Source organism: Bos indicus, chromosome 16 (genome assembly GCF_029378745.1).
Source record: "Bos indicus isolate NIAB-ARS_2022 breed Sahiwal x Tharparkar chromosome 16, NIAB-ARS_B.indTharparkar_mat_pri_1.0, whole genome shotgun sequence".
NCBI lineage: Eukaryota > Metazoa > Chordata > Mammalia > Artiodactyla > Bovidae > Bos > Bos indicus.
The window spans coordinates 35,912,734-35,939,204 of record NC_091775.1 but is presented as its reverse complement, the minus strand read 5'-3'; the positions used below and the strand labels follow the sequence as shown (position 1 = coordinate 35,939,204).

Below are 26,471 nucleotides of genomic sequence, written 5' to 3'. Positions count from 1 at the left end.
CAATGCCTGCATGGGACCTTTTGAAGGAGGTCACCATTATCTTCAATATCTCCACCATAGTTTGGCCTCAGGTCAAACAACAGGGAAGGAACACAGCCCATCCATCAACACGAAATTAGATTAAAGATTTACTGAGCATGGCCCCGCCCATCCAGTCAGTTTCTCCCATCAGGAAGCTTCTATAAGCCTCTTATCCCTATCCCACAGAGGGCAGGCAGAATGAAAACCACAATCTCAGAAAACTCACTGATCACATGGACCACAGCCTTGTCTAACTCAATGAAACTATGAGCCATGCCGTGTAGGGCCACCCAAGACAGATGAGTCATAGTGGAGAGTTTTGACAAAACATGGTCCATTGGAGAAGGGAATATCAAACCACTTCAGCATTCTTGCCTTGAGAACCCCGTGAAGAGTATGAAAAGGCAAAAAGATAGGACACTGAAAGATGAACTTCCCAGGCTGGTAGGTGCCCAATATGCTACTGGAGATCAGTGGAGAAATAACTCCAGAAAGAATGAAGAGATGGAGCCAAAGCACAAACAACACCCAGTTGGGGATGTGACTGGTGATGGAAGTAAAGTCCAATGCTGTAAAGAGCAATATTGCATAGGAACCTGGAATGTTCAGTCCATGAATCAAGACAAATTGGAAGTGGTCAAACAGGAGACGGCAAGGGTGAACATTGACATTTTAGGAATCAGTGAACTAAAATGGACCAGAATGGGTGAATTTAACTCAGGTGACCATTGTATCTACCACTGTGGGCAAGAATCCCTTAGAAAAAATGGAGTAGACATCATTGTCAACAAAAGAGTCCGAAATGCAGTACTTGGATGCAATCTCAGAAACAGACAGAATGATCTCTTTGTTTCCAAGGCAAACCATTCACTATCACAGTAATGCAAGTCTATGCCCTGACCAATAATGCTGAAGAAGCTGAAGTTGAATGGTTCTATGAAGACCTACAAGACCTTTTAGAACTAACACCGAAAAAAGATGTCCTTTTCAGTATAGGGGATTGGAATGCTAAAGTAGGAAGTCAAGAGATATCTGGAGTAACAGGCAAATTTGGCCTTGGAGTACAAAATGAAGCAGGTCAAAGGCTAACAGAGTTTTGCCAAGAGAACGCACTGGTCATAGCAAACACCCTCTTCCAACAACACAAGAGAAGACTCTACACAGGGACATCACAGATGGTCAAAACCAAAATCAGATTGATTATACTCTTTGCAGCCAAATATGGAAAAGCTCTACACAGTCAGCAAAAACAAGACCAGGAGCTGACTGTGGCTCAGATCATGAACTCCTTATTGCCAAATTCAGACTTAAATTGAAGAAAGTAGGGAAAACCACAAGACCATTCAGGTATGATCTAAACCAAATCCTTTATTATTATACAATAGAAGTGAGAAATAGATTCAAGGGATTAGATCTGATAGAGTCCCTGAAGAACTACGGATAGAGCTTAATGACATTGTACAGGAGGCAATGATCAAGACCATCCCCAAGAAAAAGAAATGCAAAAAGGTAAAATGGTTGTCTGAGGAAGCCTTACAAATAGCTGAGAAAAGAAAAGACATGAAAGGCAAAGGAGAAAAGGAAAGATATACCCATTTGAATGCAGAGTTCCAAAGAATAGCAAGGAGAGATAAGAAAGCCTTCCTCAATGATCAGTGCAAAGAAATAGAGGAAAACAATAGAACGGGAAAGACTAGAGATCTCTTCAAGAAAATTAGAGATACCAAGGGAACATTTCAAGCAAAGATGGGCACAATAAAGGACAGAAATGGTATGGGCCTAATAGAAGCAGGAGATATTAAAAAGAGGTGGCAAGAATACACAGAAGACTATACAAAAAAGATCTTCATGACTCAGATAACCAGGATGGTGTGATCACTCACCTAGAGTCAGACATCCTGGAATGTGAAGTCAAGTGGGCCTTAGGAAGCATCACTATGAACAAAGCTAGTGGAGGTGATGGAATTCCAGCTGAGCTGCTTCAAATCTGAAAAGATGATGCTGTGAAAGTACTACACTAAATATGCCAGCAAATCTGGAAAACTCAGCAGTGGCCACAGGACTGGAAAAGGTCAGTTTTCATTCTAAACCCAAAGAAAGGCACTGCCAAAGAATGCTCAAACTACTGCACAATTGCACTCAACTCACACTAGCAAAGTAATGCTCAAAATTCTCCAAGCCAGGCTTCAACAGTACGTGAACTGTGAACTTCCAGACATTCAAGCTGGATTTAGAAAAGGCAGAGGAACCAGAGATCAAATTGCCAACATCTGTTGGATCATGGAAAAAGCAAGAGAGTTCCAGAAAAACATCTATTTCTGCTTTATTGACTATGCCAAAGCCTTTGACTGTGTGGATCACAATAAACTGTGGAAAATTCTGAAAGAGATGGGAATACCAGACCACCTGACCTGCCTCCTGAGAAATATGTATGCACATCAGGAATCACAGAACTGGACATGGAACAACAGACTGGTTCCAAATTGGGAAAGGCGTACATCAAGGCTGTATATTGTCACCGTGCTTATTTAACTTATATGCAGAATACATCATGGAAATGTCGGGCTGGATGAAGCACATGCTGGAATCAAGATTGCTAGGAGAAATATCAATAATCTCAGATACAGAGATGACACCACCCTTGTGGCAGAAAGTGAAGAAGAACTAAAGAGCCTCTTGATGAAAATGAAAGAGGAGAGTGAAAAAGTTGGCTTAAAACAGCATTCAGAAAACTAAGATTTAAATAACATATAATATTAATGATGAATACATCATTAAACAGTGTAAGAACACTGAAATGTGGACTATACATGAAATTTTAGCTTTCCAAGCTACTGGAAGAAGTTATTACATTATATTGAGGGTCCTAAACACTTTACAATGAAGAGATAACTTTCATTTACTGAAAGACTTTAAATGATTTGGGGGTGGAAAGTAGGGCAGGGGGTTTGAATTAGGTGGACAGAAATGACAGAAGTAAGGATTTGAGTAGACTGATGATGGTGAACAGCAAGGGAGATGGCATCACTTATCGGATTCCTCTCTAGAGGGAAACTCAGAAAACAGCAAGTTTTGTATGGCAGATAGGTTCAACAACACAGGACAGCATACTGTCTGCTGTATAAAACCTCCAACTGATCAGTTGATTCTAACTTATTAGTGAGAAACTCTTGATTCCTGGTGGCTCAGATGGTAAAGCATCTGCCTACAATGTGGGAGACCCAAGTACAATCCCTGGGTTGGGAAGATCTCCTGGAGAAGGAAATGGTAACCCACTCCAGTATTCTTGCCTGGAAAATCCCATGGATGGAGGAAACTGATAGGCTACAGTCCATGGGGTCGCAAAGAGTCGGACACGACTGAGCGACTTCACTTTCTTGGTTTGAAAATGCTATGAAATACTGTAAACAATGATTTTCTCTGAGACGATCCAGGTATTGGAGCAGTGACATTTCGCCCTCCCTCCAAAATAGGTAAATAATAAAAGTGTGTGAACAATAGGAGGAGAAAATATCATATCCAACTAAATCTCAGGAAACAAGTATCAGATTCAAAATTTTTCTTCCTATGTTTTGACTTTTATTCTCCAAGTAAGTACAGAAATGTATATGAAAGTCAGTGATGACTTACACTAAGCACTGAAAAACAACCTGCCAAGTTTGAATCTCTTGCAATCTGTCTTGTACCAATATTCAAAAATAGGTATTTCTGAAAGGACAAATACAACATTCTGGCTTAAAGTAAGTGAGAAACACTTAAATATGAAAATCATGTTTATTTAAAAGGAGAATATATCACTGGAAAGGGGTTGAGGAACTGCATGAAGAGGGTTATCGGAAGTGATAGAAAACAACCTACAAGTATAGAGGTGATGTGCAGTTAAGAGTCTAGATGGTTATAGTTAACAGTTGACCCCACTTTTACTAATATTTAGTTTCAAGGAAATAAGTCCTTATCAGTTCAGTTCAGTTCAGTCGCTCAGTCATGTCCGACTCTTTGCGAACCCATGAATCACAGCACACCAGGCCTCCCTGTCCATCACCAACTCCCAGAGTTCACTCAAACTCATGTCCATCGAGTCGGTGATGCCATCCAGCCATCTATCCTGTGTCATCCCCTTCTCCTCCTGCCCCCAATCCTTCCCAGCATCAGAGTCTTCTCCAATGAGTCAACTCTTCATATGAGGTGGCCAAAGTACTGGAGTTTCAGCTTTAGCATCATTCCTTCCAAAGAACACCCAGGAATGATCTCCTTTAAGATGGACTGGTTGGACCTCCTTGCCATCCAAGGGACTCTCAAGAGTCTTCTCCAACACCACAGTTCAAAAGCATCATAATTTCAAATTATTTTTATTATGAAGAAGAGAAATCATGTTATAATTAGAAGAGAAATCACATTATAATTAGTATATAGCTCTTGGGATAAATTATCTATAAACTCAACTCCAATACTGATGTTTATATAATTTATTATCATATTTTATACAGGGAAGACTACTGAAAGATATTCTACCTTTCACAAAACATGCTGCCATTTCTCTGACATCGCTGTTCACTGATTCATGTACAAGAATACTACTGACTGGAAATACGGGTAAGTCACTGCTGTTATGCAGCTGGCCACAGGTATCTTAACAACCTACATGATATAAAAATGGATATAGGATAACACTGTGACAGTTATTGAAACGGAAGGATACCCAAGCTGCCAAATAAACAGAAGAATGAAAGGATGTCAGGAGAACCTATTTCATTTCTAGCTCTGTATTTAAAGCAAGACATATGATTTCTTCTGTCATTAAATTGGGTATAGGACTGTTGTTCACTTGCTCAGGTGTGTCTGACTTTTTGCGACCCCGTGGACTACAGCATGCCAGGCTTCCCTGTCCATCACCATCTCCCAGAGCTTGCTCAAAATCATGTCCATTGAGTCAGTGATGCCATCCAACCATCTCATCCTCTGTCATCCCCTTCTCCTGCCTTCAATCTTTCCCAGCATTAGGGTCTTTACTAATGAGTCAAGTCTTTACATGAATTGGCCAAAGTATCGGAATTTCAGCTTCAGCCATCAGTCCTTCCAATGAATATTCAGGATGGATTTCCTTTAGGATTGATTGGTTTGATCTCCTTGCTGTCCAAGGGACTCTCTCAAGAGTCTTCGCCAACACAACAGTTCAAAAACATCAATTCTTCAGCACTCAGCCATCTTTATGGACCAACTCTCACATCCATACATTACTGGAAAAACCACAGCTTTGACTAGATGAACATTCGATGGCAATGTAATATCTCTGCTTTTTAATATGCTGTCTAGGTTGGTCATACCTTTTCTTCCAAGGAGCAAGCATCTTTTAATTTCATGGCTGCGATTTTGGAGCCCAAGAAAATAAGGTCTATCACTGTTTCCATTGCTTCCCCATCTATTTGCCATGAAGTGATGGGACCAGATGCCATGATCTTCATTTTTTGAATGTTGAGTCTTAAGCCAGCTTTTTCACTCTCCTCTTTCACTTTCATCAAGAGGCTCTTTAGTTCTTCACTTTCCTACACAAGGGTGGTGTCATCTGCATATCTGAGGTTATTGATATTTCTCCTGGCAATCTTGATTCCAGCTTGTGCTTCATCCAGCCCAGCATTTCCATGGTGTATTCTGCATAAAAGTTAAATAAGCAGGGTGACTATATACAGCCTTGATGTACACCTTTTCCGATTTGGAACCAGTCTGTTGTTCCATGTCCGGTTCTAACTGTTGCTTTTTGACCTGCACACAGGTTTCGCAGGAGGCAGGTCAGGTGATAGAGTATTCCCATCTCTTGAAGAATTTTCCACAGTTTGTTGTGATCCATGCAGTCAAAGGCTTTAGTGTAGTCAAGCAGAAGTAGATGTTTTTCTGGGATTCTCTTGTTTTTCCAAAAGTTGTTGGCAATTTTATCTCTGGTTCTTGTGCCTTTTCTAAATCCAGCTTGAACACCTGGGAGTTCTTGGTTCACATACTGTTGAAGCCTGCTGCTGCTGCTAAGTCAGCATTACTTTGCTAGCATGTGAAATGAGTGCAATTGTGGGGTAGTGTGAACATTCCTTGGCATTGCACTTCTTTAGGATTGGAATGAAAACTGACCTTTTCCAGTCCTGTGGCCACTGCTGAGTTTTCCAAATTTGCTGGCATATTGAGTGCAGCACTTTCATAGCATCATCTTTTCAGATTTGAAATAGCTCAGCTGGAATTCCACCATCTCCACTAGCTTGCTTGTACTGATTCTTCCTAAGTCCCACTTGACTTTGTACTCCAGGATGTCTGGCTCTAGGTAAGTGGTCACACCATTGTGGTTATCTGGATCATTAGATTTTTTTTTTTTTTTTTTTGGTATAGTTCTTCTGTATATTCTTGCCACCTCTTCTTAATATCTGCTGTTTCTGTTAGGTCCATATCATTCTGTACTTTATTGTGCCATCTTTGCATGAAATGTTCCCTTGGTGTCTCTAATTCTCTTTCCATCTCTACTGTTTTCCTCTATTTCTTTGCATTGTTCACTTAGGAAGGCTTTCTTATCTCTTCTTGCTATTTATTGGAATGCTGCATTCAGATGGGCATATCTTTCCTTTTCTCCTTTGTCTTTTGCTTCTCTTCTCTTCTCACATATTTGTAAGGCCTCATCAGACAACTATTTGGCCTTTTCACATTTCTTTTTCTTGGGGATGGTTTTGATCACCGCCTCCTATTCCATGCTATGAACCTCTGTCCATAGATCTTCAGGCACTCTGTCTATCAGATCTAATCCCTTGAATCTATTTGTCACTTCCACTGTATAAGGGATTTAAGTCATACCTGAGTGGCACAGTGGTTTTCTCTACTTTTCTTCAATTTAAGTCTAAATGTGACAATAAGGAGTTCATGATCTGAGTCACAGTCAGCTCCCAGTCTTGTTTTCATTGACTGTATAGTGACTCCATCTTCAGCTGCAAAGAATATACTCAATCTGATTTCGGTATTGACCATCTGGTGATGTCCATGTGTAGAGTCATCTTTTGTGTTGTTGGAAGAGGGTGTTTTCTATGACCAGTGTGTTCTCTTGGTAAAACTCTGTTAGCCTTTGCCCTGCTTCACTTAGTAATCCAAAGCCAAACTTGCCTGCTCCTCCAGGTATGTCTTGATTTCCTACTTTTGCATTCCAGTCTCCTATAATGAAAAGGATATCTTTTTTGGTGTTAGTTCTAGAAGGTCTTGTAGGTCTTCATAGAAGGTCTTCTTGTAGGTCTTCAACTTCAGGTTCTTCAGCATTATTGTTTGGGGTATAGACCTCGATTACTGTGATAGTAATCAAGGAAATGAACAGAGATCATTGTGTCATTTTTGAGATTGCATCTAAGTACTGCACTTCAGACTCTTCTGCTGACTATGATGGCTACTCCATTTCTTCTAAGGGATTCTTGCCCACAGTAGTAGATATAATGGTAAGCTGAATTACATTTGTCCATTCCAGTCCATTTTAGTTCATTGATTCCTAAAATGTCGATGTTCACTCTTGCCATCTTCTGTTTGACCACTTCCAATTTGCCTTGATTCATCGACCTAACATTCCAGGTTCCTAAGCAATATTGTTCTTTACAGCATCAGACTTTACTTTCACAACAGGAGACATGCACATCTGGGTGTTCTTTCTGCTTTGGTACAGCCTCTTCATTCATTCTGGACCTATTTTTCCATTGATCTCCAGTAGCATATTGGGCACCTACCAACCTGGGAAGTTCATCTTTCAGTGTCACATCTTTTTTCCTTTTTACACTGTTCATGGACTTCTCAAGGCAAGAATGCTGAAGTGGTTTACCATTCCCTTCCCCAGTAGACCACGTTTTGTCAGAACTCTCCACCATGACCCATCCACCTTGGGTAGCCCTACATGGCATGGCTTATAATTCCTTTGATTTAGACAAGGCTGTGATCTATGTGATCAGTTTGGTTCACTTCCTGTGATTGTGGTTTTCACTCTGTCTCCCTCTGATGGATGAGGATTAGAGGCTTGTTGAAGCTTCATGGTAGGAAGGAATGGCTGTGGGGAAATCTGGGTCTTGTTCTGGTGGGCAAGGCCATGGTCAGTAAACGTTAAATCCAATTTTCTGCTGATGGGTGGGGCTGTGTTCCCTCCTTGTAGTTTTGGCTAATGGCATAATGGTGACCTCCTGCAAAGGGACTTATGTCAGCACGCCATGGCTCCATGAACTGTTTAGTTAGTGCCCCTGACCCCGCAGCAGGCCACTGTTGACCCATGCTCCACCAGAGACTCCTGGACACTCACAGGCAAGACTGGCTCAGTCTCTTGTGGGGTCACTGCTCCTTTCTCCGAGGTCCTGGTGGGCATAAGGTTTTGCTGTGCCCTCCAATAGTCTGCTTCCCCAGTCCTGTAGGATTTCTGTAGAGGACTCCCATCCCCTTATTTGCATATTGGGAATAATGTAAAGATTTTATTTATAATCTTAAAAGGGTTATGTGGCATTGACCTTCATTCTAAAGGGAGTCATGCACGAGAAGAAAGGGATTATTTGTTCTTTATAGGGGACTTTTATTGTTATAACCAATATGAAAGTGAAAGTGAAGTCGCTCAGTCGTGTCCAACTCTTTTCGACCCCGTAGACTGTAGCCTACCAGGCTCCTCTGTCCATGGGATTTTCCAGGACTGGAGTGGATTGCCATTTCCTTCTCCAGGGGATCTTCCCAACCCAGGGCTTGAACCTGGGTCTCCTGCATTGTAGACAGACGCTTTACCATCTGAGCCACCAGGGAAGTCCATAACCAATATAGTTGGTCTTAATTTTTTCATGTAACACTATTTTTTTAATGCTTCCTTCCTATTTCCTCTCTTCTTTTGAATTAAGCCTAAGCTTTCTTTTCTTCTCTCAAGCTTAGCCTACCCTTCTTCTTATCACAGCCAACCCTTATTTTCTACTGTAATCTTGAGATCTGCATCCAGATATTGCTATTATACTAATATTTAAATTCTATGTCTCCTCTTTTAAAAACTAATTTTTCATTTCAAAGTTACCTTACAAAAGTCTCAATGTATTATTTTGTATTAACAATTACCTGAGTCTTCTGGAGATTGTAGAAAACAATTATTTATGTTTGCATTCAGTATTACCAGTAGATTTACAACATTTATTTAAAGCTATCTTTATTTAAATGAACTTATTTACAAAATAGAAACAGACTCACAGAGACAGAAAACAAACTTATGGTTACCAAACAGGAAAGTGGGGGAGGAGGGATAAATTAGGGTCAATATTGGAAAAGACTCTGATGCTGGGAGGGATTGGGGGAAGGAGGAGAAGGGGACAACAGAGGATGAGATGGCTGGATGGCATCACTGACTCGATGGACATGAGTCTGAGTGAACTCCGGGAGTTGGTGATGGACAGGGAGGCCTGGCGTGCTGCGATTCATGGGGTCGCAAAGAGTCAGACACGACTGAGCGACTGAACTGAACTGAACTGAGGGCTTGAGATCATCAGATACAGACTACTATATATAAAACAGACAAGCAAGGTCCTACCGTAGAACACAGTATACAGTAATGGAGACAGTGACAGACTTTATTTCCTTGAGCTCCAAAATCACTGTGGATGCTGACTGCAGCCATGAAAACAACAGGTGCTTGCTCTTTGGAAGAAAAGCTATGACAAACCTAGACAATATATTCAAAAGCAAAGACATCACTTTACCGACAAAGGTCCATATAGTCAAAGCTATGGTTTTTTGAGTAGTTGAGTATGGATGTGCGACTGAACCATAAAGAAGGCTGAGCACTGAAGAACTGATGCTTTGAACTGTGGTGTTGGAGAAGACTCTTGAGAGAGTCCCGTGGACTGCAAGGAGAAAGAAAACCAGTTAATCCTAAAGGAAATCAATCCTGAAAATGCACTGGAAGGAGTGTTGCTGAAGCTGAAACTCCAATACTTTGGCCACCTGATGTGAAGACCCAACTCATTGGAAAAGACTCTGATGCTGTGAAAGATTGAAGGCAGAAGAGAAGGGGATGACAGAGGATGAGATGGCTGGATGGCATTACTGATTCAATGAACGTAAGTTCTTGCAGACTCCGGGAGATTGTGAAGGACAGGGAAGCCTGGTGTGCTGCAGTCCATGAGGCTGCAAAGAGTCAGACACAACTGAGTGACTGAACAACTATATAGCACAGGGAAATATTATTCAACATCTTGCAGCAAACTATAATGGCAAATAATCTGAAAAAGGATATACGTATATAACTGAATCACCTTTCTGTCCACATCACACATTGTGAGATTTCATTTTGACACTGCCAACACGTAGCTTGCCACATTACTCCAATATCTGGTTTTCACTTGCAGACCACTTGTAATATCAATCTTCTGGCAGGCTTTAACTGGTCTATTAGTGCCTGGGGACACAGCTGGGTCTGTGGCTCCTTCCTGAATAGCACCATAAGGGGCTTCTTCAGCATACTCCATCTTCCACCCCCCACAAGCAGCTGCAGTCTCCCTGGAAACAAAAGCACTGGATCATCCTTTCCAACATTATTTACTGAATAGTTTAGTAGCTGTTTAATGTCATCAATTCCTATGATTTTTCCAGTCGACCCAACCATACATGCAAAACATGCAGTTTAAGGGTCTCACTTCCAGCTCCTACAGCTTTAGCTCCTTCATGCAGCTGATCAGACAGAAGTTCTAGTACATATGCATGCATATGTGGAGTACTAATTGTTGCTTGGAACCCCATAGATTGTGAAGAATCCATATAAAGGTTTTATTTCGCATAGTGGGAGCAGTCTGAGGCCAACATTACTTCAAATACTTTACCTTGAGGATTCCATTTTTGTGGAGGTTGTGGATTAGCTCTGAGGGGCTGGCATCACCACATTTCTAGGCCATCGCTAAGAACACTTGGAGCAGGTACAGAACCAGTGCAGCAGTGGTGCCCTGGGGTGTCTCCAAGAGTGAGACCACCCCCCGCATGGTCACCACCCTGCTCGAGTCCCTGCTGTAGCTGCTGCAGCGGCACTACACCTCTCAGATACTATTTTACTTACCATTTTAAATGCTTAAATCAAAACAACTTGATCAAAACAAGTCTGAGTAGTATTAATAATTACTTAGACAAGAGAATATCTAATTAAAAATTCCAATGTTTAAATTTCATGCAGAAGGACATGTTATCCTTTGCAATATCAGTTCCTTCTTGGAATCACCTCATGATGAAAAGGTAAGAACTTCAGTTTTAGTTTAATTAATGAATCAAGACATTTACTGAGCATTTCTCTGTGCCAAATGCCACAAAAGCTAGAAATACAGGACAAGACTACCTACTCTCAAGTCATATGTGATACTACTGAAACTTAAGCTATACGACAAGTAACAGTGGTCTACTGGAGAAAATAGGGGATGAATGAGTTGAGTGAGCAAACAAGCCGCTGGTCATTCTGCATCTGCTTCATGTTTTGACTTATTTGTTAGAGTCTGCCCAGAGCTTAAGAGCATCATACATCATGCAGTCCTCCAGTCATTGCCTTTATCTTATACAACTTCATAGAAGGAAGTTTCATAACCTTTCCTAGAAGCCCCGCCTGGTACCCAGACATTATTATTTTCAAGAAACTCTTCCCCTATAGTCTAAAATCATCCTTATGATTAAATATGTTATTCTATTTTTAGTGTTAATGCAATGTAAATGTCAGTTGATAACCATTTAAATATGTACTTCCTGGGACTTCCCTGGCAGTCCAGTGGTTAAGATTCCATGCTCCCATCGCAAGGGGAGCGGGTTCAAACCCTGATTGGAGAACTAAGATACCAGATGCCTTGCAGCATGGCTAAGACAAACAAACAAAAAATGCACTTCTTGTGTGCGTGTGTGGATATGCCAATATATCTACATATATTATAAAAATTCAAAACTAATTAAAGACTACAGCAAGGAAGCACTATTTTATCATAGGCTTATTTCCCTGTAAGTTAATACTTCAAATCCAAAAGCCAAATAGTAGCTTAAACAGAAATGTTTTGTTTCTGGATTATAGGTATTGATATTAATGCATAGATACATAGATTAGGATGGGATTCTTTGCAGAGTGTTTTAGAATGCTTATTGTTTCAAACATTATTTCATTTGATCTACAGAGTTTTTGTTTCCAAGAACCCATTATAGCTTTTATAAAATTCAGATACTTAGCTTCAGTATGACTATCTTCAATTTGCAGAAGGGAAATCAGAAAGCAGCTTGCCTGGGATCACATCATAATTAATGATGAAGACAGAGCCAGAATCGGGGTTCCTGTCCTCTAATCCAATGCTCTTTCCACATGTAATACATACCACCAGCAAATGGAAAGCACTAAGTTTCAACTTACTGTATCAACTATATGGCATGCTGTGATAGGAACAACAACAATCATATGCTTGAATCATGTGTGAGAAGAAGGTTATCTAATTGTTTTCTCTTATCTGTGATAATTATCAATATTATATTAATTTTAGCAGATAAAAAATACAATTCAAAACCTACATTTTCACAAACGGACTTCCTACAAACTGGCAACTGAGACCTTTCAAAATTCAGAGAAAATATTTAAAACAAAGTTATGTGTTGATACTGAATTAGAATAATAGTGGGATTGATTTTTAAAAGCATTTTCACTAATTGAAAAGAAGAGGATCTATTTTAATAACATATCTAAATTCTTCCCTATCCAACCTCATTTCAACCTTCTCTTTATTTGAACAATGTGATTTTCCAGTTTGTATCTGGCTGCCTATTTATAAATGCACAATGGACTCTGGTCATAAAACGCCTCATTATTACATACACTAATATGTACCATGCATTAAACAAGATTCAGTTATGGATTACAACTACAGTGAAAACTTAATAAGTCAGTCTATAAATCAGAGGTTAATCTGGTTCTCTTGAGGCAATACTGTTTAAAAGATGATCCATGGAATACCAATAGTCTAAGAGATACACTAGTCAAAATCTATCTACATAAAGACAAATAATATATGTTCACATGCTTACAGAAAAAAGTTTTATTCCATGTTTTTTTCTAATTACTCGTTGTAATACACTAGGGGGAGTCATAAAATCAGTTTAATAAGTGGCAAGCAGTACTTTTGTGAGAATAGAAGAGAATGGAGTGGAATGAAATATTGTGTTGGCCAAAAAGTGTGTTTGGGTTTTTCCATATCATTTTACGGAAAAAGCCAAACAAACCTTTTGGCCAACCCAATACAATTGAATAGAACAACAGATAGTATCAATTGTGCATTATACACAATATAGATTAAGTATCCTTTGTGAAGGATACTGAAACTTGTTTCAGATGCATGTGCAGGTACCACATGTGTTTACTGGGTCATGAAGTAAACTGTATTTCTTACTATAGATATGGTCCATATTAATGAAATCCTTGCCTTAAGAGAATTCCGTCCTGTGGCAGAGAAAGAACCTTCGGGCAACCAATGTTCTTGAAAAGCTTTGAGAAAATAAGTAGAAGGGGGTAGACTTTACCCTGGTTCTCTAAGAGTAGGGAACTGAATCAGAAGGTCAAGAAATATTGGAAGAATTGTGCCTAACTTACCATGTTAAAGTCTAAATGAATTTGGGTCTCATAGAACTCCGAGCTGCCAGAATTCTATCTCCCACATAGATAACCAGCAAGAAGTAAGGACTTAGTCTGGATTCATCAGTAACAGAGAAGGAACATGTTTTATGGGGATATAACTACAGAATAAGTCTCCCAATTGACAACTCTAGTCCACATGCTTTAAAATTGGCTGGAGCCAATTTAGAGGCTCTAAACTTGAGGATAAGTCACATCCTGAAGTGTCAAGATGTCTTTGCAAGAGAATGAGCTGGGTCCAATCCTTTTGTTAATTCTTTGTGGTATGTAAGTAACATATATATCCCTCAATCACCACCAACACCCCCCCTCCAAAACAAACAAAAAAACAATTAGCCAGGAATCTCTGGATAAAACTTGGAAATAGGAAAAGTCTTCTTGCCAATCTCCCCTTTGGTCATCTTCTTTTAACTCTGCTTTCTCTTGCTTCTGATATATTATATACAATATTACTATATTATATAGTCCCCCCACAACCCTTCTCCTAAAGATTTTCTTTCATCTAGTCTTCTACTAGTTTTCAACTAAATGAATTGCTAATCCTCAGTTAAATGATAAGCTGCTAAAGGTATAAGATATTTCCTGTCCCAGGGATATGCATAGATTAACAAATATCTAAAAATAGAATTTTTGGTACTTCAACAAGCAATAGAAGAGATAACTGGAGTGGGGATTTCACTGTCTTGTACAGATGTCTACACCATTCATTCATTAGCTTAGCTCTTTAATGATTAATGTTTTTGTTCAAGATTGTATTTGGATCGGTATGTACTTATTAAAAGAGATATGCTTTATTGTTACTCTCTAGAAATTCAAGCAGCTTCTTGCCTGGCGTGCTCATTCATTAGAAATTGTTCAAATAATCTATGTAGAAGAGAAACAAGTGGTACTTACTGCCTCCATCGATGGCTCAGTAAGGTATGGACCTTCATATTGCGAATTCAGGTTGTATGAGGTCAAGGATTTTAAGTTAAACTTTGAGCATATACCATAAGTGGAATCTTGATTAGCTGATTAAAACAAATAAAAGGTGGCACCAAAGGGCTTTGAGAAGGTAGTCACTAATTTGTAATTTTCCACACTCAAGAAAATGAGATGCCATGCTCATCGACACTAAAAGGTATACTTTCAATACAAGTGTTCTTGTAGACTTATTTCAAATCATTAAGCAATATGGGTAGCTCAGAGAGATAGACCCAAGCCCAGGGAAGACTACAGGATACACAGGATGAGAAGTCATTACAAAATAGAGGAAAGAACAACTAATGCTGAGAAAAGTGAAAGTGAAGTAATTGTTTCAATGAAAATGTAATTGACATTAAAAGTCTACTTGTTTTTGTGGTTCTTTTCTTCCTTGGTTGCTCCTCTTACTTCAGAGGGGTGAGCACAGTGCTACAATTGGAGCAAACAGAGATGATTTACTAGGACGAAAGCCTCCCCTTAGGATCAGCTTTTTTAAAAACTGAAGTTTTAAATAATAAATATTAGTTTCAGATTATAACACAATGACTCAATATATGTATATATTGTAAAAGGATCACCTTAATAAGTCAACACTTGTCACCATACATAGTAATAAAAATTTTTTTTCCCTTCTAATGAGGACTTTAGAGATCTACTACTTTGGAATTAATAACTATAGTGGCCATGGTCTACCAAACCTACTTGTTTTTAATTGCCTAGTGATGCTAAGTATACATACATAAAACGCTAAAAATACATACACACACACATATATATACACACACATAAAGAGAAAGGAAATTTCATGACCATTCTTGAGACAAATTGCTACATATAATTCAAACCATATTTCAAAAAGATACATGCAAGCCAGTGTTCATTGCAGCACTATTCACAATAGCCAGGACATGGAAGCAACCTAAACGTCCACTGACAAATAAAGAAGATGTAGTACACATTTACAACAGACTACTACTCAGCCATTAGAGAGAAGGAAATAGTGCCTTTTGCAGCAGTATGGATGGACCTAAAGATGGCCATACTAAGTCAAGTGGCACACAGAAAGACATATACCATATGATATCACTTAAATGCAGAATCTTAAAAAAAAAACGATACAAATGAGCTTATTCACAAAACAGAAACAGACTCACATCTTAGAGGATGAATTTTTGGTTACCAGGGAGATGGGATAAATTGGGAATTTGCCATTGACATGTACATACTGCTCTACTCAAAATAGATAACCAACAAGGACCTAGTACATAGCACAAGGAACTAGGCCCGATACTCTGTAATAACCTGGGGAAAGAATTTGGAAAAGAATATATACATGTACATGTATAACGGAATCACTCTGTTTTATACTGAAACCAACACAACTTTTTAAATCAACTATACTTCAATATAAAATGAAAGTTTAAAACATTACATTAAAAATCATGATAATGAATTGGCCTTTTAAGGGCATAAAAGTAGGTAAGAACAAGGGAGATAAAGAGGTTTCAAAGTGTTTTCAAGAGTTTAAACATAAGGAAGATGAAAAGGAAGAAATATTTTATGTTGTGTGAATGACCGTGGTCTGAAATTCAGAAGACCCTAGCCAGCTATGAGCTTGAGCCTGGTGATTCAGACAGGGACAAGACCATATAGCATGTAGCAGACACTGTTCAGGATTTGGATCTTCATCTTGAAATAAACAGCCACCAAAAAATATTAAGTGAGTGAGTAACATAATTAGTAGAGTTTATATATAGCTCAGACGGGAAAGAATCTGCCTGCAGTGCAAGAGCCCTGGGTTGGATCCCTGGATCGGGAAGATCCCCTGGAGAAGGGAATGGCTATCCACTCCAGTATTCTTGCCTGGAGAATTCCATGGGCAGAGGAGTTGAACGACTAACACTCATTTAATTTGAGATATGTTTTAAAAATAATAATGTGTGAGGTATGGATTTTGGAGCAGCAAAATTGGGAGCACAAAGACCAGTTAAATGTCACTGGTGAATACAGTGGTGTGAACGCAGGGAGTGGTAACAGTGCTAGGAATAAATATTTTGGATTTGAGAACTATCTAGGAGGCAAAATCCAGAAGACATAAACTTTAACTGAAAGAGAAGGTAAGAGATAGATGTCAAGTGATTCCAGGCATTATAAAAGTAGATGAATATTAGTGTCATTCATTGAGAAAAGAAGCACTAAAAAAGGAAAACATTTGAAATATGGAAAGATGAAAATCTTTCAGAAATACCGAGTTCAAGATGAATCTTTAGGATAAGATGTTATTTGAGGGCAAACAGAGCTGCTTTCTCTGTCAAAGAGATCTGTTGTTTTATTCATAGGAAAAATGAACTGACATGAAAATTACATTTAATTATTATAGGTGTTTTCCAAAACTCCGTCCCTTGAGTCTCTGCTCCAGCTTATTTTTAGTGGTCATCATAAGTGTTAATTGGGCATTATAATACACATACACACACACACACACTCCCCACACGTTACATGTGTGCACACCTCTATCATTTATAAGCTTTTCCTGCTCAAACCAGTTATCTATGGCATGGAGAAATTACTTTTACAATTCCTTCAAGTGAAGCTATCCCTAAATACTCAGTTCGAAAAACCTAGCTCTAAAAAAAAAAAAAAAAAAAAAAAACAAACCTAGCTCTATTAACAGCTATCTCAGAATACAGTTCTTTTCACAAATAAGTCTTTCTGCTAATACTCACTGCCACTTCCTAAGTGTAAGTGAAAATCACTCAGTTGTCTCTGACTCTTTGCGATCCCATGAACTGTATGTAGCCCCTCAGGCTCATCTCTCCATGGAATTCTCCAGGCAAGCATACTGGAGGAGGTTGCCATGCCCTTCTCCAGGGGATCTTCCCAACCCAGGGTTTGAACTCAGGTCTCCCACACTGCAGGCAGATTCTTTACCAACTGAGCCACCAGGGAAGCATTTAACACTCTAAATCTTGTTTGTCAAAAAGATTGATTTTATCATAGGAAAAAGCATAATAAAGGCTTAGCTTTGGGACAGAGGCTAGAGAGGGGTAAAGATCCAAATCTATATCTGACTCCTAGAAAATCAGGCTGAGAGATGGGGTTAGTCATTTGGGAACACTGCACATGAAGCAGGAAACACCAGAAAACAAGACCAAAAATTACTTCAGTCCTTGCCTCCAGCACAATGAATTTAGAGTCGTCCTGAAGCCAGGCCCTCACCCCTCTAACTTCTGCGTTGAGAGGGCTTGTCAACTTCACTTTGGTCAAGTCTCTGGGAAGTCCATAAAAACATCTACGTAGCACTGGGGAATTAAAGTATGAAAGGAAGGGCACATTCTCAGGCCACTGTCAGATGTGAGGACCCCTGACTGGATTCCTCTGTTTTACCTCCTCCTCAGTGCCTATCTCTTCGAACTGGGATACCACCTAGACTTTGTAGAATCTACTCTTAATCCATTTAGATTATTCTCCTCCTGGGTCATTGAGGTAGGCACATTATGATTGTTTCCATCACTTGCTATTTTGAGCTTGAAATCAAGACATAAATGGAAGATCTGTTGGACATTATTTTATTTGTGTCTTATTTCCATAAGACATAGGACACATACTCTTGCTAATGACATTCTGTATGACTTTAAACCATGTGGGTTATTTAGAAGGACCTCTTGGAGTGAAATAATGCATATGTATAAAGAATCACTTCTTTTGCCACCTTATTCCAGAACTCATTTGTAAAAAATAGTATGGCATTTCCATAATAGTAGAAAATATGGATGGCGGTTGAAATGATTTTGGTAAGAGTGAAACCGTTAGTAGATGTCTCCTCCCATAAGTTCTGTTGATGCTGATACAGAAATTAGACAGCTGAGATATGGCCCATTCTACAGCCTAATTCAACAGACAAGTCAATTTAAGTTGAATGAGCACTACTATTTTGGGAAAAATCCATTTCTGGTCTTCTGGGTTTAATAAGTGGTTATCATAAGTATAGATTTAAAAGGACATTTCCAAAATTGTTGTAGATTAGAATTCCAACTGGTAAAAATGTTTATGTTATGATTAGCTCCACATATTTAATAGGCAGAGTTCTGGACTCGAGTTTAAAATCCCTGCTGGGCCAAGAAAAATCTACATAAATGACCCAAACAGAGTAACTTCCACTGAATTCCAGTTACTTTCTTCTCTCTGCCTTTGCCTTTCCCCAGGCTCTGGCATGCCCTCAATGGTCATTACTGTGGATATTTTGGACAGCGCAGGACCTTTGAACTATCACAGACAAGTGATTTTATTTTGCCTTGTGATGTTACTGAATATCCCATAGAAATAAAAGAAGAAAGCAAATTCACAGAGAAGAAGCTAACATATGAATATCCTCTGGTATTTGACCGGCAAAGGTAAGAGCATTTGGGATTCTTTAGGTGAGCAGATGAAATTAAACTATATGATATTGTCATACTGTGCTGAACATGGAGAACTCAAAGATGAAAAGCCCAGAACTTTTCAGTAATTTTGCAACTGAGGGAAAGGGAGAAACAAGTAAACAAAAGCTATAATTTGGTATAATAGTACCTCTAAGAACATGAGTTCTTAAAATAATCACAGAAGGGCAGACAGGATTTAATTGAACAAAGATCAAGGAGGCAACTGCCTAAGCATACACACTAAATAGTGAAAGACCATGTTATAGTCTTTCAAGGCTTGGAGTCCAGGGAGCAAGTAGTGACGATATAATATCTTGCATAATATAAAGCAAGAAAAGTCTATAGGGGCCAAAGCACAATAAGACTTTTAAGGCCCAACATAAGGGCCTTACAGAAATCACTATGATACAATACATAAGGGGAAGAGGAGGTCTGAAGAAAAAGATGGTGAATTTGGTTTTGGACAGGTTTAAGTCTGAGATGTTTGTGGGACTTCCAAGTGGAGATATTTAATGAGCAGACAGATCTGTCTGGAGCTCCCCAAAGAGGTCAGACCTATGGGTAAAGGTTTTGGTGTCATCAGCATAATAGGATTTTCAATTTGGGTAAGTCACTCAGGTCCTGTATACAGAGTGAGCAGAAACAGAAAACTGAGGAAGAAATCAAGAAATGGCCTGTAAAGAACAGTCCAAAGAAGAGAAACCAGTGAAAAACATTAAGAAGGAATAGCCAATAGGTTGAAAGGAAAGCCAGAAACAAAGGGTGCGATGGAAATCAAGGGACGAGAGAGGAAGAAAAGTGAGAGGACATATTTGTAGAATGTGGCGGTGAAATCACATCGGACAACAGAAAAGCAAACAGTGGATCCTGCATGTCTGTCAGCTGAAGGGTCACTGATGATTCTAAGTTTCAAAGAGTGATGGGTAAAAATTGCATCATCATGGTTGAGAAATAAATGGGAGATGTGAGGTGATGACCACATAGGTTACTTTGCTAGGAAGTCAAATAGCTGTAGGACTGAAGAAGAGTTTGTTTCATGAGTTTGCTTGTTTGTGAGGGAGACTTGAGCATGCTTATAGGCATAGGGGATGAAGAACAGTCCCCAGTAAAGAATAAAATACTGGTGAAAAGTTGTTTTATGCTTTTGCAAAGTTCAGTCCTGGTTTTGACTGTGGCTGAATATTTGTCATAATGGAAGTGACTAGTGCTCATCTGAGCTTTCAACATCAGCAAAGCCCAGCCCTAAATGGTAGATGTCTAAATGTCTAGCCCTCACAGAACTAGAATACCTAGACTGGTAATATCCAGCAGATCACTCCAGTATTCTTGGCCTTCTCTGATAGCTCAGCTGATAAAGAATCTGCCTGCAATGCAGGAGACCTGGGTTCAATCCCCTGGTTGGAAAGATCCCCTAGAGAAGGGAACGGCTACCCACTCCAGTATTCTGGCCTGGAGAATTCCTAGACTATCCATGGGGTCGCAAAGAGTCGGACACGACTAAGCGACTTTCACTCACTCATTCACTCACTCAGAACTGGAATATCTGACAAGATGAGTCCAAAGGGGAAAGAATCAGAGAGGACTGTCTAAGATAGAGTCTTTTAGGGAAATCCTGAGTAAGTCAAGGCTGGGGAGACACAACGCCATCATGTAGTCCAAAAGTCGGTAGAACAGTTGTAAACAGGAACTGAAGCTAAGACTCATAAGCCACACAGAACTTGGTTCAAAACAGAAACAGTTGGGGAACAATTAACGAGGGTTCCAAATGATTGCCAAACCACACTGAAGGGTTCAAGGCTTGTCTTAGCTGGGCAGTAAGGAGCACTGGGGAAGACATCTGGCTAAAATGTAAAAGTGTGACAGTAGAGCCAAGATTCATCAGGATGTGGCAAAGTTCACCAGGCAAAGTTGATAAGTCTCCTTGGGTAATTGCTGAGTCTTGAGAATCCATGTATCTTAGTACTTAAAACACTATATTCTGATTTGTTAATATGCATCTTATTTACTATTCTCTTGAGTTCCTTGAAGACTAGGAGCATGTTTTATGTATCTTTATATATCCAATTCTTAGTTCAGTGCTTAGCACATAGTAGGCACTCAAAATATACTGTGGAACAAATAATGATTAATGGAGAACTTTGAAGCAGAGGCGACAGATATAAATGATAGATACAAAGTATGAAACAGTATGATATATTTGGGATACATTAAAGTAGGATATATGTTTACATTTAGAAGACATATGTTTACATTTTTAATACTTAGTTATGACTTTTAAAATATACACATAAGTAAGTTTTAAATATAATGGAAATTTGACCTGAGTCATATGAAAAAAAATCAAACATTAGTTTTATACCAGAGATTTCTGTTTTTGTTTTTTTTCCCCCCAATGGCTATTAATGAAGTTAACTTCATGGAATGTTGAGATTTAGTAGAAATCTTGGTGATTTCTTTGGAGGGAACTCTGGGAAGTGAAATAAGAGTTAAGTGCAAAGGTCACATCATTAGGACTGGTGCCATGGGAGCCAGAGAATTTGGAGGCCCAGACAAAGGGCATGATGGATACTTGTTGAGTAGGCATAGGTATGTCCTTAACCATGTTTTTAATATGTGTGTGTATCTTTATATGCAGATGGCAAAAAATGAGCTCGATGTCTTTGCTCTTCAAACGTACACCTCCTAAGGCCTTTGAAGTGGAACATGATTTTAAGTTTTTCAAGTCTCTTTCTTCTCCTAAGGTAGCTTTAAAAAACAACAAAAAATATCACTTTGCTTTTGTTTTTCTGAATTTAATATGTCCAGTGTATTCGTTTCCTATTGCTGCTGTTACATGTCAATAGAAACTTGGTGGTTTAAACCATACAAGTTAGTTATTTCACAGTTCTGTAGAAGTCTGACTTGCATCTCACTGGTGTCGCCAGAGTTGTGCCTCCTTCCGGAGCCCCTAGGCAGAATCTCATATTCCCGTTTGTGGTTCTCTTCCTTCACCTTCAAAGCCAGAAAATCCTATTCTTCTGTGATCTCGTCTCTGAACAGTTGGAAATGCATTTAAAAATTCCTGTGGCTAGATTGGGCCCACGTGGATGATCCATCTCAAGTTGCTTAATGTTAGCCACATCTGCAAGGTCCCTTTTGCCAAATGAAGCAATATATTCACAGATTTGGGGTGGGAGGAATAGTGTGTGAATATCATTGGTTGCCATTATTCTGCCTATCACAGATAGAAAAACTTCTCTTTGCGCAGAATAGGAGAGAAATGTACATTGCGATTTATTCTATTTCAATTTCTAAAACTTCTAAAAAATGAATATAGCCTCTGAGCCTTTAGGCTAAGGTCTAAATGCTTTCAAGATGTGGTGCTGGAGAAGACTCTTGAGAGTCCTTGGGCTGCAAGGAGATCAAACCAGTTAATACTAAAGGAAATCAACCCTGAATATTCATTGGAAGGACTGATGCTAAAGCCACCTGATGCAGAGTCAACTCATTGGAAAAGACCTGATGCTGGGTAAGACTGAAGGCAAAAGGAGAAGAGGGTGTCAGAAGATGAGCTAGTTAGATAGCATCACCAGTGTCAAAAGATGAGCTGGTTAGATAGCATCACCAACTTGATGGACATGAATTTGAGCAAACTCTGGGAGATGGTGAAGGACAGGGTAGCCTGGCGTGCTGCAGTCCACGTGGTCACAAAGTGTGGGACACAGATTAGTGACTGAACATCATCACCACCACCAACTGGAAATAATTAAAATGGATTAATAAAAATGGATTTCTTCAAGATCTTCCACAATACAAACCAAATTTACCTCTGATTAAAACTTATCTCCCATTTCTAACCTATAGTTGTCTGACCCTCTATGCTGCTGCTGCTAAGTCACTTCAGTCGTGTCCAACTCTGTGCGACCCCATAGACGGCAGCCCACCAGGCTCCCTGTCCCTGGGATTCTCCAGGCAAGAACACTGGAGTGGGTTGCCATTTCCTTCTCCAATCTGATTCTCTATAAATCAGGCTAATTGTTTTTTCCTGAACATTTCTCTCAGTCTCCTGTCCATACAGTCCACCTGGGCTACCTCTGCCATAACCATCATCTCTCTCTGTCAAAGTCCATCCCACTTTGCCACTGACAAAGTATTAGTATCCAGTATAGGAAAAAATCAATAATCAGAAAAGATGGTCCAGTTTAAAAAAGGGTCAAATACTTGGATACCTCACAAAAGAAAAAACAAACAATAAGTAACTGAAAAGATGCTCAGCCTCATTAGTAATCATGGAAGCACACATCAATAATATTATAAGATAGCATTTTATACCCACCAGATTGGCAAATATCAAAAAGTCTGACAATCGGTGTGCATTTAGAACAATCAGAACACTAATCTGCTGGTGGAAATAGTGTAAATTGCTAGAATCACTTTGGAAAATTATGTGACAGGCATTATCTAGTAAATTGAAAATAGGCATACTCTACCAAGTATCAACAGAAATTCCTAAATCACTTCATGGGAAATAGATGGGGAAACAGTGGAAACAGTATCAGACTTTATTTTTGGGGGCTCCAAAATCACTGCAGATGGTGACTGCAGCCATGAAATTAAAAGACTCTTACTCCTTGGAAGAAAAGTTATGACCAACCTAGATAGCATATTGAAAAGCAGAGATGTTACTTTGCCAACAAAGGTCCGTCTAGTCAAGGCTATGGTTTTTCCAGTGGTCATGTATGGATGTGAGAGTTGGACTGTGAAGAAAGCTGAGCACTGAAGAATTGATGCTTTTGAACTGTGGTGTTGGAGAAGACTCTTGAGAGTCCCTTGGACTGCAAGGAGATCCAAGCAGTCCATTCTAAAGGAGATCGGCCCTGGGTGTTCTTAGGAAGGAATGATGCTAAAGCTGAAACTCCAGTACTTTGGCCACCTCATGCGACGAGTTGACTCATTGGAAAAGACTCTGATGTTGGGAGGGATTGGGGGCAGGAGGAGAAGGGGACGACAGAGGATGAGATGGTTGGATGGCATCACTGATTCGACGGACGTGAGTTTGAGTGAACTCTGGGAGTTGGTGATGGACAAGGAGGTCTGGCGTGCTGTGATTCATGGGGTCGCAAAGAGTCGGACATGACTGAGCGACTGAACTGAACTGAACTGACTAAGTGTCAACAGAAATTCCTAAACATGTGTTTAGGAGGCAGGAACAAGACAGCTCATAGCAGTACTATTTGTCACAGCAAAAATCTGAAAGCAGCCTAAATGCTCATCAATAGTATAACTGGTAACTAAATTATGGCCTATTTATAAATTAAAATACTATGGAGCAGTAAAAATAAATGAACTCAAATAACACTTCCCTACACGGATGGATGTTTGAAACATACTACTGAATAAGACAAGTTGTGCATAGGAATATATACATAGTCACTTCATTTTGATAAAAATAGAGGAAAGGCAAAAGTAAACAAAATACTGTTTTGGCAAAAAGTTATATAAAAGGTAAAATTATATAAACAAAAGCAAGAGAGTTAAGAACACAACATTCAGATGGTCATTACGTTCGAGAGAAGATGAAAAGGACTGGGCACGGGACAGTGACAACCTCGAGTTGATGGCATTGTTCCAATTTGTAAAACGGAATATGTCATTTTTCACAGCATCAACTTCATGTTTGATAAGTATTTAACACTTTCCAAATGAAACCATTTTATAAACCCTCATTTTCTGTCCAAAGGGAACTCGGATAGCTTCGCCCAGAAGACTGGGTGACAGGCAAGAAAGAGACTGGCTGTGGAATGAAACAGACTTCAGTTTAATCTTAGGTGTTATTTTATCTTAACTAATAATCTAATCTCTCAAAGAGTTTTTTTGAGGATTAAATGAGAAAATGTATATGAGGTACATTGTAGGCATTCAATAAATGTTAATTCCACTTTCCCCAAAGGCCCCCATCTCTCCCTGTCTTGTGTCTCATAACAGGTTCACTTACCATATTCTACACTGAAGTAGAACCATTGGTATACTGACTCTTACTTCTCCCCTCCACCAATAAATCATAAGCTCTTTATGGGCAAAGATACATGTATAGCACGTAACAAATGCTTGATCGTGTTGAACAGCACAACCTAAAAATAAAGATTGACATTCACATTTAATATTCTTTTCCAACTTGAAGTGGTAACTGTTAAAGTAATTTAACTGAAATGTTAAATAAATTTGGGGAAATCTTTAGAAAGGTTTTAAAGCTCTTGAAACAAATGAATGCACTCAATGTTATAAGGCTGGGCCTCTTCTTACCACATCTTTATCTTCTCAGTTGGTTGGTAAAATAACAAAGGTTTAATGCTTGATATAAAAATACATTTCAAGTAGGAATCTGATTTCTACTAGCAATTTTATTTTCCCCATTCCTTTTCATTCACAATTGTGTAAAATTTGTTCACTTCTTTTCATTTCTTTTTGACATATTGTTATTAGTAATAATAATACAATAGATTTAAATCTTACATTTGTAGCACCTTACTATATATGTTTTGTTCTCATAAGTTGTCAACAGGGAAAGAATTTGCTTAAGACCATGCAAATAATAAGTGGAAGAGTCAGAATTTGATTCCAGGAATTTTGCCACTGATATAAAGTGCCCTTTTCATTAAACATTCACTCCTCTCTTTGCAGATTCGAAAACATGCCTTGGAAGGTTTCATGACCGAAAACAGAGAGGCAGGGATTGTTTTTGGTTCTCTGCCCATATACAGGGTGAGTTGGAGGTATCTAGGACTAGAGTGATTCCAGAATAATTAGGGAATCTGGCATCTCATTCCTGACCTTAAGCAAGCAATCACATGAACCAAGCAGAAAGATGATTCCATAAACATGCTGAATCCAAAACCAGAGAAATCTTTGGGTTTCTGTGTCAGTGGCTTTGATCATTTTCTGTCATTCCACATTGAACAATACTACAGAAAAGTATTTCAGACTTTACCCTGGCTCTTCATCACCTATAGGATAAAACTAAATGCCTTTAGCCTGGCATCTCATGGTCTGACCTCCACCTGAACTGTATAACCCCATTTTCCACCATATTCTCCCATGTACACTACACTCCAGTGTGCTGACCTACCATTCCTTAAGCATCACTGCTCTTCCCTCTACTGTGACTTTGCCTGTGCTGCTCCTCTGCCAATAACTCCTCCACCCCTTGTTTCCCTCCAGATCCCTACTTCTCCTTCAAGTCTCCAACCCAGATAACCTCTGTTTAATTAACCAAGAATAATAAACCAAAGACAAAACATTGCACCCTAATTTTAACTTATAATATTGTTTTATAAAATGTTACTTCTCTTTCCCAAGACCAGGTTGATAACCTCCTACAGGTATTAAACAGTTAAGCTATAGATGCTGCTAAGGGGAAAGCATCAGAATTAATAGTGGAC

General features: G+C 39.1%; 1 protein-coding gene, 1 non-coding gene and 1 pseudogene across 2 annotated transcripts in view; 1 reads left to right on the top strand and 2 right to left on the bottom strand.

Annotated features, from left to right (window-relative positions):
* Window positions 1–26,471, top strand: part of WDR64 (WD repeat domain 64) — a 121,030-nt gene that overhangs the window by 87,587 nt on the left and 6,972 nt on the right. Inside the window, exons 21-26 of the mRNA XM_070768109.1 lie at window positions 4,509–4,614; window positions 11,198–11,256; window positions 14,478–14,587; window positions 18,838–19,026; window positions 21,689–21,794; window positions 25,714–25,794. Of these exons, the coding sequence (XP_070624210.1) occupies window positions 4,509–4,614; window positions 11,198–11,256; window positions 14,478–14,587; window positions 18,838–19,026; window positions 21,689–21,794; window positions 25,714–25,794 (651 nt within the window). The remainder of the gene's footprint in view (window positions 1–4,508; window positions 4,615–11,197; window positions 11,257–14,477; window positions 14,588–18,837; window positions 19,027–21,688; window positions 21,795–25,713; window positions 25,795–26,471) is intronic.
* Window positions 8,728–8,799, bottom strand: TRNAC-ACA (transfer RNA cysteine (anticodon ACA)). The gene has a single exon. It is a non-coding gene; the product is annotated as a tRNA-Cys (tRNA).
* LOC109570088 (protein-L-isoaspartate(D-aspartate) O-methyltransferase pseudogene) lies at window positions 9,355–11,052 on the bottom strand (annotated as a pseudogene).